At 39.9% G+C, this 14,952-nt stretch overlaps 1 protein-coding gene across 2 annotated transcripts; it reads right to left on the bottom strand.

The window, feature by feature from the left end:
• Positions 1-2,326: 2,326 nt before the first annotated feature.
• Positions 2,327-9,915, bottom strand: NPY2R (neuropeptide Y receptor Y2). 2 transcript variants are annotated; one of them, XM_027513511.1, is made up of 2 exons: positions 9,173-9,915; positions 2,327-6,441 (listed from the first exon to the last, which is right to left on the bottom strand). In XM_027513511.1, exon 2 carries the CDS (start codon positions 6,423-6,425, stop codon positions 5,271-5,273), a length of 1,155 nt encoding a protein of 384 aa, XP_027369312.1. In that variant the 5' UTR covers positions 6,426-6,441; positions 9,173-9,915; the 3' UTR covers positions 2,327-5,270. The 2 variants fall into 2 exon arrangements, with proteins under 2 accessions (XP_027369312.1, XP_027369313.1); XM_027513512.1 differs by having other exon boundaries at positions 9,184-9,915.
• Between the last annotated feature and the right edge of the window lie 5,037 nt (positions 9,916-14,952).

The following is a 14,952-nucleotide window of genomic DNA, read 5'->3' as shown; positions in this document are numbered from 1 at the left end:
ACAGTCTTCCATATCCAGGAAAACTTGTAAAGTCTATGGATATCTGACCAGTGTACCAAGGCAGAAAAAGGTCAATGATCTAACAGACATGTGTCTTTTATAAAACTTCACAAATCAACCCTTAGTAATCCTTTGTTAAATGAAATTCCTACATTTGTTTAATGCCATAAGACATAATCATGAAGATGTTTGCATTCTCTACTATTTTTGTGTTTCCTTATGGTCTTTGTTTTCTTAAGGAAAAGTAAACTCTATCTTTTGTTGTGATATAATTCAATATATCATCTCGTGAACTTGAAAATTTTAAAGAGTATTTTCTCCATGAAACATCATTTCCTTTGCTCATCCTATTGCTTTCAGAGCCTTGGTATAATTCTTTCTTCCTCCTTTCTGATCAATTTCCTAGAGGAAAGAAGTGGTCTTTACTTATACTTTATCCCTCAGTCCACCTGTACTAATAGGCTAGTTTTAAAGAGTATTTATAACACATTGGTCTGGATAAGAGAAAAAAAATGATATAGTCACTTTTCATCACTGCAGCTTTGAAGAACCCAGAGGTACAGAGAAGGAGAAAATGTAGTTGAAACTAGAAACTGCACCATTTGGGCAGTTCTTAAGATTGACAGATTGTTGGACAGCAATTAAGTACCATATTCTCCATTCAAAACTTTCCCCTAAATCTTAGGAGCTAGAAACCTAAGAACTACGTTTCTCCAAATCCCTGCCACCAAGACTTGAGTTATATTTCACAAATGAGAGATAACTCTCATGAATTTCGAAAAGCAGAAGAGAAACAAATGGCATAATTGAATCTATGGGAGAGATGAGAAAGAGGGCGGCTTTAGGAGAAGGCAATCACATTTTCACAGATAAATCTGTGCTTTTTCCTGTGGATTGTCCACGTTGCTGCTGCAGATGTTAGCTGCAGTTCCCTGCAATTTTGCACCTCTTTGTTTCCTCAACGCCAGAGGAAGCTTTTCCTAACCTTCATTTTTCCAATTCCTCCAATCATTTTGCAAGATTCTAGTTTCCTGTACTAAATGACTTTTTTTTTTTTTTTTCTGGAAATACCTTAGCTATCTGAATCATGATTAATAGACCGCTGGTTGCTACATGCTTCCATTGTATGAGGTTTTAGATAATTCTGAGTGAGCCATAAATGTAGTCTATTTATAGAGCTCTTTTGACCTATACAAATGTCTAACCTTAATGACCTTCCAAAAAAATAAAACCAGTCTTGAACAAATATTCATCTTTATTGGTTTTAGCTATTTCTACATAGCTAAAACCCTACTTTTCTATAAGTCGCATGATAAAGATGATTTTCCTATTGTGTAGACTATCGTTTACATCCTTATGCATGTATCTTCAAATCTGCTTTCATATTTACTTATCAATTCAGTTTCCTTGGTGAATATTTACTGAGGACTAACTTGGTGCCAGGAACTACAAATACCTGTGATATCATGAGGATTAAAATAATGCTGGTCCCTTGCCTTCATATGCTCCATATGCAGCAAAGATTGGAAAAAGAATCTGCAAAGGGTAGAACATATTAGATACAACTAGATCTTATATAGGTTTTCAAGTCATAGAAAGATTCTGGCACAAGAATGATGAGGAAAAAAGTGATTTGATAAAATCTGAATTTTTGAAAAATCACTTGTTTTATGGGTAAAAGTTAGATTGGATAGGAAAACAATGAGATATATAAAGAAAAATTAAGAAGTTGCTACATTAAACCAAATGAGAGATATAAGGGTCTGGGGAAATAATCACAGCCTGACTACAGTGGGGAGCATAGAGATGGAGAAAAGTGAATTGATTCAAGAAATGTCTAGGAATTAACAAAAAGGTGAGAACTTATGGGATATGTGTGATAAAGAGACAGAAGAGACAAGAGTGGCTCCAAAGCGCTTACATTTGTGGGAACTAGGTAGATAGCAGTATCATGACTATGACAGGAAAACAAAGCGGAAGTGGGGTGAGGTGGAAATCAAACATATCAGGTTGTGACTTAGACATGCTGGGTTTGCGTTACTGGTGAGACACCATGTGGGCATGTCCAGTGGGATGACAGAGGTGCAGATTTGACAAGCAGATAAAAGCTCTGGTCTGAGAATAGACGCACACTCAGGCCTTGTCAGAACATGGACTCCAAGTGCAGCCGTAGGAGCGAATCTGTTGACTCAGGCTCAGGTACAGACTGTAGAGAACAACAGACTAACTTTGCAGGAGCAGCGTGATTCCCCTTTTCTTAGCTGTGTCAAAGGCTGACTATCTCATGTTGGACAGGAACTCTGACATAAAATAACACACGTTTCTCTAATTTCCCAAATTCTTTTTATTTCAACAGATAAAACCACTACATAAAGGACATTTCATTAATGAGTTAATTAGCTGGATCACATATATTAATTGGATTCTAATAATTTACTATGACAACAGATGATACAGTAGCACGCACATTTTCTAGAGTGAAATAATTCTCCAGGAGGAAACAAAAAGCCCCTAACCACAATTACCTATTAGCATTTTATGCAAAATAATGTCCTTTTAAAAGACAAAAAGCTTCTTCTTGGACAGTTATGTCAGGCCTAAGAAAAAAATGAATTCTTCAATTATATATTATAGATATAATTATTTGTCAACTAAGATCACAGCATCTGGTCCCATCACTTCATGGGAAGTAGATGGGGAAACCGTGGAAGCAGTGTCAGACTTTATTTTTTGGGGCTCCAAAATCACTGCAGCCTGAAATGGTGATTGCAGCCATGAAATTAAAAGACACTTACTCCTTGGAAGGAAAGTTATGATCAACCTAGATAGCATATTCAAAAGCAGAGACATTACTTTGCCAACAAAGATCTGTCTAGTTAAGGCTATGGTTTTTCCAGTGGTCATGTATGGATGTGAGAGTTGGACTGTGAAGAAAGCTGAGTGCCAAAGAATTGATGCTTTTGAACTGTGGTGTTGGAGAAGACTCTTGAGAGTCCCTTGGACTGCAAGGAGATCCAACCAGTCCTGGGTGTTCTTTGGAAGGAACGATGCTAAAGCTGAAACTACAATACTTTGGCCACCTCATGCGAAGAGCTGACTCATTGGAAAAGACTCTGATGCTGGGAGGGATTGGGGGCAGGAAGAGAAGGGGATGACAGAGGATGAGATGGCTGGATGGCATGACCGATTCGATGGACATGAGTTTGAGTAAACTCTGGGAGTTGGTGATGGACAGGGAGGCCTGGCGTGCTGCAATTCATGGGGTCGCAAAGAGTCGGACACGACTGAGTGACGGAACTGAACTGAACTATTCAGTCTTACACTTAATTTAACTTCCACTGTTTTCATTCTTTTTTAGTATTTCAAAAGCACAGTTCATTTCAAGATCATTCATTTACTTCTAGCACGAAAATAATTAAGAGATATAGTATGAATTTTAAATGTATCCATAAAATACATCACTCCTGTTCACTAAGTTAATATTTATAATTAAATGCAACAGTCATGCTGAATTTACTTAAACTTTAATGAAGTAAATTCAGTCATACTTATAAACATATGTTTACGATGAAACTTCATTAATAGCATCCAAAGTTCAGTTATTTTAACATTTCAATTGTTTTTTACAAACGTAATAAAGTTTTAACATCTTTGGTTGGATAATATTGAAATAAAAATTGCATTCACAAAATCATTAAAGGAAAAGAACTATAGCATCTATGTTCCACTGTTTATAGGTAAAATTTTATTATGTATATATTCCTAAGTCATCCAAAATATAGCTAATTATTTCAAGAGAAGGATAATTTATGTTAAAATTGGTCCAAATTGAACATTTCCAAAGTGGAATGCATATAATGTTTTTAGTAGTTCTTATCAGGTTCCATTTTAATGAAATTATATTGTTTTATGAATCATGAATGGGTCCATGGAAGATGAATTTTTAAAAAATTAATAACACTGCAGTAAACACATTACACCTATGTACCAGTGCAAAACCTGCTTACAAATAAGCACAAACTGTTACAAAAATGCAACAAAACTACTTCCTAATCTGATTTAATTCTCAGTGAAGACAAGCTCAGCTTCAATACAGAAATAATTTGTTCAAAAAGTTATAACAATTAGCAATGGTTTTTCCTGTGGTCATGTATGGATGTGAGAGTTGGACTGTGAAGAAGGCTGGGTGCCGAAGAATTGATGCTTTTGAACTGTGGAGTTGGAGAAGACTCTTGAGAGTCCCTTGGACTGCAAGGAGATCCAACCAGTCCATTCTGAAGGAGATCAGCCCTGGGTGTTCTTTGGAAGGAATGATGCTAAAGCTGAAACTCCAGTACTTTGGCCACCTCATGCGAAGAGTTGACTCATTGGAAAAGACTCTGATTCTGGGAGGGACTGGGGGCAGGAGGAGAAGGGAACGACAGAGGATGAGATGGCTGGATGGCATCACTGACTCGATGGATGTGAGTCTGAGTGAACTCGAGAAGTTGGTGATCGACAGGGAGGCCTGGCATGCTGCGATTCATGGGGTCGCAAAGAGTCGGACATGCCTGAGCGACTGAACTGAACTGAACTGAACTGAAACATATTGCATTGCATCCTTATTCGTTATCCAGATAGTAACTATATAAAGCAGAGACAACTTGTAATGAGAAGTTGAATGAAGGTTTGTATTTCTCTGAGAATTTCAGCCTTCAATTCTAAGTTGAAGAAACTTTTAGTTAGATGTGCATTCATCCAAACAGTTGGTAGCATTTACCTGCAGTGTTCTTTGATAGTTTTAGTCCATAGGAAGAATAACAAAAAGCCAAAATACAACAGAGAAGAATCTATGCCTTTCTAGGGAAATTGGTGTTGGTAGACTTTCCATCAGATGAGGGGGGAACAGTGAATTATACATCATCCCCAACCTATTCTCTAATGTGATTTGAAAGTCAGCTTTTTTTACCCACATCTTTTGGCAATGCTGCTAACATCAATTCCTTGTTCATGTTTCCTTCACTCTTGGAAACAGTCAAAACCATTTCTTTCTGCTTTTACTCATGATTCAACCTAACATCCAAGTAACCATAAGCAAACTGTTATGTTGCCTTGTCTTTGAATTTGAATGTTTTTATTAGACTCTGCCAGTTTTCCATGAATTATACTGCATGTGCTTCCAATCAAAGGCTTCCTTAAAATGGGAAATGAGGATGCACCTGCATGCTCTCCTAAACCAGGTTTACAGCTCTGGTCAGAATTCACCCATGGATTTTCACATGTCAGTTGCCTTAGACATTGGTAGTCTCTGTGAAAGAATCGTTGGGACCATTATTCTTTGTGACTTGCAGGTGCTTTTTAGCCTTGAACGTCACAGACACCTCAGAGTGAATGGCGTCCAACCTCTGCTCACAGCGAAATGCTGAGAGGAAAGCCTTTCTATAGTTGCTGTTCATCCAGCCGTAGAGAAGGGGATTGGCAAAGGTGGAGCACATGGCAATGATGTGGAACACAGTGAAGATGAGTTTGTATTCCTTCAGGTCCAAGACGTGGCTGTCAATGTCAACAGCAAGTTGGAAGGCATGGAGGGGCAACCAGCTGACCGCAAACACCACCACCACACACACCAGCATTTTGGTGGTTTTTTGCCTCCGCTGATGGTAGTGGTCATGAGCAGCTCCAGGACTGACATGGTTCTTAAGCTTACTCCAGATACGAGTGTAGGAAAAAGAGATGATGCCCAGAGGCAAAACATACAGGATTAGTAAGGAGGAAAGACTGTAGACAGTACCATAGATGCCCTTCTCCTCTCCAGGCCACTTCTCAGTACAGGCCACAATCTCAAAGTCAGGAATAATCTCAATCAGTGAATACTCCCGGAAGATGGCCAGGGGGCTTGCTAGCAGGGCACTGACACCCCAGGCCAAGCCAATAATCAAGAAACTGATTTGCTTGGAAATCTTGCTCTCGAGGTGGTAGACAATGCAACGATGCCGGTCCAGGGCAATCACTGTCAAGGTGATGGTGGACACTTGTACAGCCAGGCCCTGGGCATATGGCACCAAGTGGCAGAGGACAGGACCCATTTTCCACTCCCCCATTAAGGTGTAGGTAAGTGTAAACGGCAAGCACAGGGTGTTCACTAGAAGATCCGCCACAGCCAGATTGGCAATAAAGAAGTTGGTTACTGTACGCATGCTCTTGAATTTGATCACCACATGGATCACCAAGGAATTGCCAATCACCCCAAGCAAGATGATGGAGCAGTAGGCCAATATAAGGACAACCTGTACCTCAATCAGCTTGGTGCTGTCGATAAGCTCTGGTTCAGAGTCCGGGGCCAGCTCCCCTGGAAGAGTGGTGTGTCCTGGACCGAACTGATCCACTTTCATTTCTTCCACTGTCTGGTTCTCATCAGCCTCTGCACCTAATGGGCCCATTTTCATCAGCTAGCACAAGAATCTACAATTTAAAAAATGAACAAGTATGAAACAAGGAAAGCATAAAGGTGCAAGGAATATCACGAATGGATTGGTTTCATTTTGGCTGGGGTTCAAAGTACCTGTCCTTTGATCCCTAAAGTACCCGGGTCCCACAGGAATGGCCTGCAGTGACTTTGTTTCCAGTTGGAGGCACATGGTCCCTGGCTTCAGTCACACCAATTTCTCCCCGTGTCCCTCTAGCTGGAGGTAGTGATGATTCTTTGCTCTTGCTTATCCCTGTGTGGCCTCAACATCCTCTGCTTGGCTTCCATCACTTGTGTAACCAATTTTTGGCATTAAATTACTTCTCTTTGCATTCTTGAATAGGTTCTCTTTTGCACGATATGCTGAACTGTCCATGCATATGTGCTTTCATTAATTTTCTCTGCCACTACAGGTGCTACATGCACAGGTTGATGGCACTAACATACAGAAGAAAATCACAACTCCACTGTGTGACATCCAAAGCTTTCCTTGAACTCAACCCTGTCTTCATCTCTCCTGACATTTTAGGATATATCTGATCCTTCTGTCATACCGCACTATTCCTAATTCCAGCAACATGTTTGGCCTTTCTATGCCTCTCTGCCCTCCCTGCTCAATTATCCCCAAAACTTATGCTTACTTCCAAGGCTGCAAGGAGCATATGACACACCTTCAGCCTTCACACCACAGCAATCTCTTTCAGGACACATTTCCATTTCTGGACTGTTTACATCCATTGTTTAAGCCTTAGCAAATATAAAGCTGAAGGAAAGCACAGTTTTACTGAATAAATGAGATCAGTAAAATACAAAGTAACAAGTTTGATCCTTTCTTTTACTGAAGATAATTCCCTACATAGGACCTTTGCTCTGACATGACATCTCTCTGCTTATTTTCTTGTATGTAACCACCAAGTAACCACCTCTACAGGAAAGTTGTTCCAAGATACAATTACTGATTAGAATATTAAAAATTGGTACTCAGTATACACCATAAGGAAACTTTCTCTCTCCAAGGGCTTCACACGCACACACACACACACACACACACACCCTAATAGTTGCTTATCACAGAGATTTTCATATACTCATGCATTTGCTTTACTGATATATTCTAGTTCTCTCTGCATGCATTTCAAACAGAATGCTCCAAAAAGCACACCCCCTTTTGCACTTGCCTCCATTCTATAGTGATTAGAGAAAGTGGAAACTATTCAAATCTTGGAGTATTTTATTTGATGGGCCCTTCCATTTTCCTTAGAGTAAGAAAGAGACTTTACAGGGCACAATTAGTCAATCCGTACAAGCCATTAACAGAACAAATGAGACTCCAGAAGGTCTGAGGTTTGCAGCAAATTGAGAGCAAGTCTGAGATAGAAGGTTATTAGAAGCATACTTGATTTATTAATTTATTTTGCTTTTTCTTTTATCATTTTCTTTATTCCTTTCTTTAAAGCTTCTCTACAGAAATGATTATTAATGTCAAAGGTATTCACATATGGATTCTAATAGCTGTTCTCAAGCACATGACTGGTATTCAGCCAGGTCTGAGTGTTACTCAGATAATGCATCATTTTATGATTGCAGTTCGGGAAAAGTGGAAGAGGATAAGAGAGTACATAGAGGGAATTGCCAGAGTAAAAACTCACAAAGGCACAAAAATTAAAAGATGAATAGAAATGGGGAAAAACTTTTTCCTTGAAGTAAGGTCAAAATGAGGCATTTACATTGTTCAAGACATTTGAGGATAGCTGTGAGTGGTATAGTTATCCTGAATGAATGAATTTTGAGATTCTGCTATAGAACAATTTCTTTGTAGAGCAGGAAAATGGCTTTAGGACTCCCCCCCCCACCCCCCCCGCCCCCGCCCCAGAGATTCAAAAACCTTCAAATTATTAAATGGGAAACTAGTTTATGCTTTGACTCCATATTTAAATTTGTGGGTTTTTTTTTTTTAACAGTATTCTTATTGTCACAGGTTGGCCTTAATAAAAACATTATCATCTTATCAGTCATAAAACCATCCAGGAGTTTTTTTTCCCAGGGAAAAATCACACATAATATGTCACATACCCTACACTTGTTAGTCCTGGAAAGAGGGGCTGTGGACATCCAAGAAAGCCCTATGTAAGACGTGATTGTTTGCCTGATAAGCAGAAAGTTGAAAATGAATGAACCAAGTTCATGAAAAGTTGAACCAAGATGATTGAGAATGAATCTCTTCTATGTATTTGAGCTTCTGACCTTTGAACCAACCTTGTGCATTTCATGTCATTTAGTTTATATGATGTGTCCCTATTACCAAAAGCCTTAAAGCTTTTCCTTTTGCCTCATTTTTTTTTTTTTTTTTTTTGTCATCATATGATCCTACCAAGTGGGTGAGCCCTTCCGGTGGGGAACCAGTGAATGCTTGCATAAATGTGTCCATTCTTGAACAGTTTAGGAGAATGCAATATGACCTTCCCACCTAAACAGATGTTTAATTTTTAAAGCTGCAGGAACAGTAGCAACCTGCTGTTCTGGAAAGATAATTACCTTTCTTAAGAAGAGTCAAGACTCTTCAGTGGGTAAGGAATATTCCTGGTATCACCCATAATGCCCACCTTTGGCCTAAATGTGGAAGAAAAGCCCCTACACTAACGAGGACCTTCCTCACCCCCATCAAAAGACCCGAAAGCTTTTTTTCGGGATGCTCTCATTCCCAGATGAGTCAGAGTTAAAACTTACCCCGTACTGACCGTTTCTGTTGAGGGGTGGAAGCCAGACGTCTTGCCGCCGGTCAGTCTGATGATCGCCCGCCGACCCGGAGAGGGCACTGGACGATTCCCAAAGGCAGGCCCAGTTCCGTCCGCTCCGACGGTGCAGGGCAGCCGCGCGTCGGGGAGAGCAGGAGAGCTCCGCGTGCGCCAGGCAGTCGCAGCCGCAGAGAGGCTGGCGCAGCTGAGATCCGCCGTCCACCTCCGCGGCCCAGCGCGCGAGCCCCGCACCGCCCCGCACAGCGTGGCGCGAAGCGCGGGTGGGGAGGCGAGGCTCAGGAGGTGGGAGCCGAACCCCTCCCTCGAAGAAAAAGAAGCAGGGGCGAAAGCAGGGGACAAGGGTTCCGCAGTGGAGAATGCTGGACGGGAATCTCAGTGCGATGGGGCCGGGGAGAGTCCCAGTGTCTCCTCCCGGAGGGGGCAACGCGCGCAGAGGGCCCCCACCGCCGCCTGCAGCCTCCTCCCTCTGACCACCACTGACCCCAGTAGCCACCCCAAGTTTGCTATCCGAGCGTTCCCACCACTCCTACCTCCTTCCTCTTCTATCGACCCCTCCCCTGCTCTCAGTTCCCAGAGAGATGGCAGGGCGCGGAGAGAACCCCGGACTCCGGCCGGCTCCCCACAGCCGCCGGGAAGCAGCCAGGATGAGGGCGAAGGCAGCGCAGACAGGCCCAGCCGCGGACGCGAGGACGCCTGGCGCTGACTCGAGGCGGACCCGGGAGGCAGAAACCCGGCGAATTGGCAGAGCTGGGAAAATCCCACAACTCCAAGCAGGAGTCGCTCTCCCTTTTGCCAGGGGGAGCAGAGGTGGGGAGCTGGACCCCGTGCAGAACCGCGGAAAAGCACTTCACAATTGCGCGTGGAGGACCAACCCTCTGCCAGGGCTGGAGTGCAGGGCTTTGGTGTAACTCTGGGAGATCGCTGAGCTCCACGCGAAGGCAAAGCGAATTAAGATTCTCGTTGCCCGGAATCGGCAATTTCCTGAACAGGTGTCTGTTGACTGTTTACAAGTTGGGTAGTGCTCTTTCAGATTCAAAAGCCGGCAGCCCAGGTAGCCCGGTGCGCTTCTGCTCAGGGCAAAAGCTAGAATAGGAAGAGGAAAACGGGTCACGAAAAGTCCTAAATCTTGATCTCTCGGGTTAGCTGATTTCTAAATCCTACCCTCTCTGGTCATGACCTAAGGCACATGCCAGAGTGCGCGCGAGCCTCCAGATTCCTCTCACCGGTCTGCTCCCAGCGATGCCCTCTGCTAAACGGCTGCCCGCCAGACTGAGTTAGAGCCTCGGAGTAAAACAGAATTGTGGAGTCAGTCAACAAAGATGGTTCCTCCCAGAAACTCTTAATTCAGAACCGTTCCCTCTCGCGGTTTTCAGCCAATCTCTTTTCCCCTTGTTCACTTTTAGAGGTAGCAGCAGAGCAGTTTGAACTAGCCTGAAACTTCTATGCAACCGTCGCTGAATATCTGAAATGAGAATGGTTATTCTGCTTCACTTGAAATTTCTCCGAAGTATAAAAAAGATTACACTACTAAAAAATACTCTCCAAAATATTAGTTAAGTCTTTTTCTCAAGAGCATTGGGATTTCAAACTGTGAGGACTTGCATGCATCTTGGTAGTGTTGCATGTGTAAGGCAGTTTTATTCAGTCTAATCTGAAATTAATCTTCTGGCTAATGTAAATTATGCCTAAAAAGCATAATTTATTGATAAATTATCACAGAAATTATTGATAAAGCAAAGCAGCTTAGGCTTTTCAATTACCAAGAAACAAAAAACACATAGAACTGGAAATATCCAAATGTTCTACACAGTTCCACTTAAAAACATTTTTGTACATTTTTTACCTTGAAAAAATATTCTTTGTAAATGTATTTTCTGCAGTAAGTTCCATGCTTAATATATTTGCACTAGTGAAGAATGAACTGCATGCCAAGGAGCTGTAACTTTAGAAGAGTTAAGAGAGACTTAAAACAACAATTAAGAAAGCAAATATACAGGAAAACAGATGAATATTGTCCTTAAAAGTAATGACTTTGGAGGACTCAACAGATTTCACTGACATAGATTGCACAAAATAAATTTGCTTCTTTTTAGAACTGTTTTTCCAAAACATCTTAGCAAGTGTATATAAATATTTGTCTCATCATCTTATAGACACGTATGTGTCTTAGAAGATTCACATAGTTCCACAGGCATCTAGTCAGTGATCCTAATGAGACTGTACAACATTTTTGATTAATGTTTTCCAATAAAGTACAGAGTTGCATGAGAAACTGATCAATGAACCACTCTGATAATGCCAATATACCCCATCGAGAAACTGATAGCAAGTAGTGGAAGAGTTGGCAAAATACTGATTAATACAAATTGAGATACTGCTGCTGCTAAGTCTCTTCAGTCGTGTCTGACTCTGTGCGACCCCAGAGACAGCAGCCCACCAGGCACCCCCATCCCTGGGATTCTCCAGTCAAGAACACTGGAGTGGGTTGCCATTTCCTTCTCCAATGCATGAAAGTGAAAGTGAAGACGCTCAGTCCTGTCCGACTCTTAGCGACCCCATGGACTGCAGCCTACCAGGCTCCTCCATTCATGGGATTTTCCAGGCAAGAGTACTGGAGTGGGGTGCCATTGCCTTCTCCAATTGAGATACTACAGGATTGTTACTGCCTGATCTCTGTTGTGTCAAATCAGCTACTTCTTGGGCAATTTCACATCTAACCAGAATATGTGCTGATAACTTTTCAAATAAGGAGCAGGCTCAAATTCAGATGCCTGTGTCACTAGGGCCGATGACATCAATATACCAGCAGACTAGCCTGTGGTGGACAGGAGGGAATGTTGGGGGCTACCATATGTCAAAAAACACAAAGCATGTGCCTCTTCTGAAGAAGGAGAAGAGTGCTTATTAGACTCCACTGAGCTGCCCTGAAAAAATCTAGATTCAGATCTGATTTTTTAAGAGAATTAAAATCCATATTTTTATAAATCTTCTCAATTTTAATGAAGAAAATTAATTTAAAAAAATTTTAAAACATGTCCCACCCAGATCTGTACAGACCAAAATAAATAGGGAGAGATAGATAAATGGATAGTCTGCAGCCTGGCCACTGGGCTTCCAATGCTGGCTTCTGATATTTGTATGTGATGTTTGATAAACCTCCTAAAATATCCAAAACATGACTCTTGAAATTTTCACTACCCTTAGACCATTCCCCAGTGCACATAAATCTAAAACGAAGGCAGTCAAACATTAACTGCCAAGTAAGTAATTTTCTTTCCCACTTCTGGTTGAATAGATGTTCTCAGTGAGATTCTGAAGTAAAGGATGTGGTGAATAACTAAACAATTAAGTATTTTAGATAGTTAGAATTAGGAATTTTCCAGAAGGTTTCATTAAAAAAAGTTAGATAGTGTCAGGATAGAATATCACTTGTGATTTACCATATTCTTTAGATAAAGTAAATCATGATATGGATTTTCTTCAGTGTAAATTTATTTTGAGAGCAAAAAAGCTTCTTCTATGGTATAAGTAATTTCATTGTTATTTTGATTATAAAAGTAATTTATAGTGATTGTAAAAAGAACATGGAGCTCTTGAAATGTGACCAGTGCAAGTGAAACTGAATTTTTTTAATTTAATTTTTTTTTTTTTTTAAAAAGCACCAAAAAGAACAAATATCTTTTGATTCCTGGGAAAAGTCAAAAAAGCTAAATTTCTTTTTTCATCTTAATGTCAGTATTTCCTGAGGGATAAATAAACTTCAAATCATACAATCCTACTTAAATCACAGACAGAATGAAGTAGTGTAGTGCAGCTAGAATGTGGAAGCTGATTCCAGAAGGAGGAAGAAGTTCCATAAATCGGGACACTAGCCCAAGGAAAGGAGGAAGAGCACAGGACAGAAAGAGAAAGAGCAGGAAACGCATGCAGAAGAATTCTCTAAACCCAGTCAAGTGAAAAATGCTCAGTGAAACTTATTAGTGTTTATTAAGTAATATACTTAACTTATCAGACTGAAAAAGCAAACCTTATTATCAAGTCCCCAGTTAGGAAATATTAATAATGGAATTAGCTTAATTATAATAATTAACTTAGGTATAGTGCTTAGTATATTTGAAACTGACTCTGCCTTTCTTTATGTAAATATTCAATAAATTTATTTATTTGTTCTTGGGGTTAATAAGTCCTTTTTACAGGAATTATTTTTAAAGTTTTAATAACAGTCTCCTATAGTAAAAATTATGGAGCTTAGCTATCCTAATGACCATTTGGTTATACTATTGATTCTCAATAGGTTGTAGATATAGTTCTGATAGGATCTGGAAAGGTGCAGTGAGAGTTAAGTTCATGTCTGAACAGTTAACGAGGGATGTTGTTTCAAGTAGACATAGGAAAAGAGGCTAGTTTATGTAAATAGAGTCACAAGGGTAATAACTTTTAAATTAGTCTATCTTTTAACTAATCAGTCTAATCAATTTGTTCTGTAAAAAGATGATCTTGTTCTACTTCCTTCTACCTCATTACAAACTTAGTTCATTTGGAACAAAAGGGCCAATAAATGTGAGTGAGCAAGAAATGGTCCAAAGAGTGAATTTCACAAAGCTGACAGTCTGGATTCTCTTACAGTCTTTATATGTGCAGCCTATTATGTAGCCAGGTGCCTCATTCAAGAAGAGCAGCTAGTCATTCAAAGTGAAATGTATGCTAAATCCTAAAGTGGGCATAAGTATCATTTGCTATGATTTGTATTCTATGGATTCTGGGTTTTTATTTTTGTTTTGAATTTTTAATTACAGATTCAAAGTAATTAAACAGGATTGTAAGCAACATATGCAACATTTTGCTGAGATTTTTATCTCTTGGTTATCATTCAAATGGATGTTGAAACCGGTAAAGGGCCAAATCTAGAAGGATATTTAAATGCAAATGATTCACAGTTCAAATTTTAACATAGAAGAAAGGAAGGGACATTTTTATATGGAATTCAGAATTTAATCAATGCAAATTTTTATTGGATTATCTGAAACATGCACAGGAGGCTCATGGCTAAAGAGGAAACATGCACCCTTTTAGAAAGATCAATTTTATTTTAATAAGTGTTTATCCTTGTAGCATATAGAGACATAATTTGATATGTATTTTTTGAATCATACACTCAAAACAAATTTAATCTTAAAATTTTCTCAAAAAAGTTCAAGTAAAATCAAAGGTCTTGTACTAAGTTACTATTGGTTTATTTTGAGAGATGAGAACTCAAAGATTTATATATAGTTTTCACATGTCATTTTGGAGATGGTAAAATGGCTTATTCAAAGTAAAAATCTCAAAACATGAAATGAATAATGCAAGCAGAATTAAATTCAGGATCCACTACTCTTTGTAGTAAAAAAGAATCTTATAAAATCTATATTAATATTTTATTACTCACAACTCCTACCAACAAATCTTTACTGTCTGTAACTTGTTACAGGTACTGTGCCAGCTGATGTCCATGCAACATGAATGACACAGATGATTATCTCCAGTCCAAGTATGCAGATTTTTAATAAAATACCATAAGCAGATTGAGATTTTCAGGTAGACTCTGACAAAATAGGCCTTGATGCTGAATCTGGCGTCTATACACTGATGCTGAATTAAATCTCAGAGACAGAGTTTTGGATGAAGCAGAAAGAAAAATTGTTTTGCTTTGCAGGGCAAAGAGTGGTCACAGTGGCCTAATGTCTCAAAACCATGTGTCCCAACTTGGGG

This window comes from Bos indicus x Bos taurus, chromosome 17, assembly GCF_003369695.1.
Source record: "Bos indicus x Bos taurus breed Angus x Brahman F1 hybrid chromosome 17, Bos_hybrid_MaternalHap_v2.0, whole genome shotgun sequence".
Classification (NCBI taxonomy): domain Eukaryota; kingdom Metazoa; phylum Chordata; class Mammalia; order Artiodactyla; family Bovidae; genus Bos; species Bos indicus x Bos taurus.
Note: the sequence above shows the minus strand (reverse complement) of the source record. Positions and strands in the feature narration are given on the sequence as shown.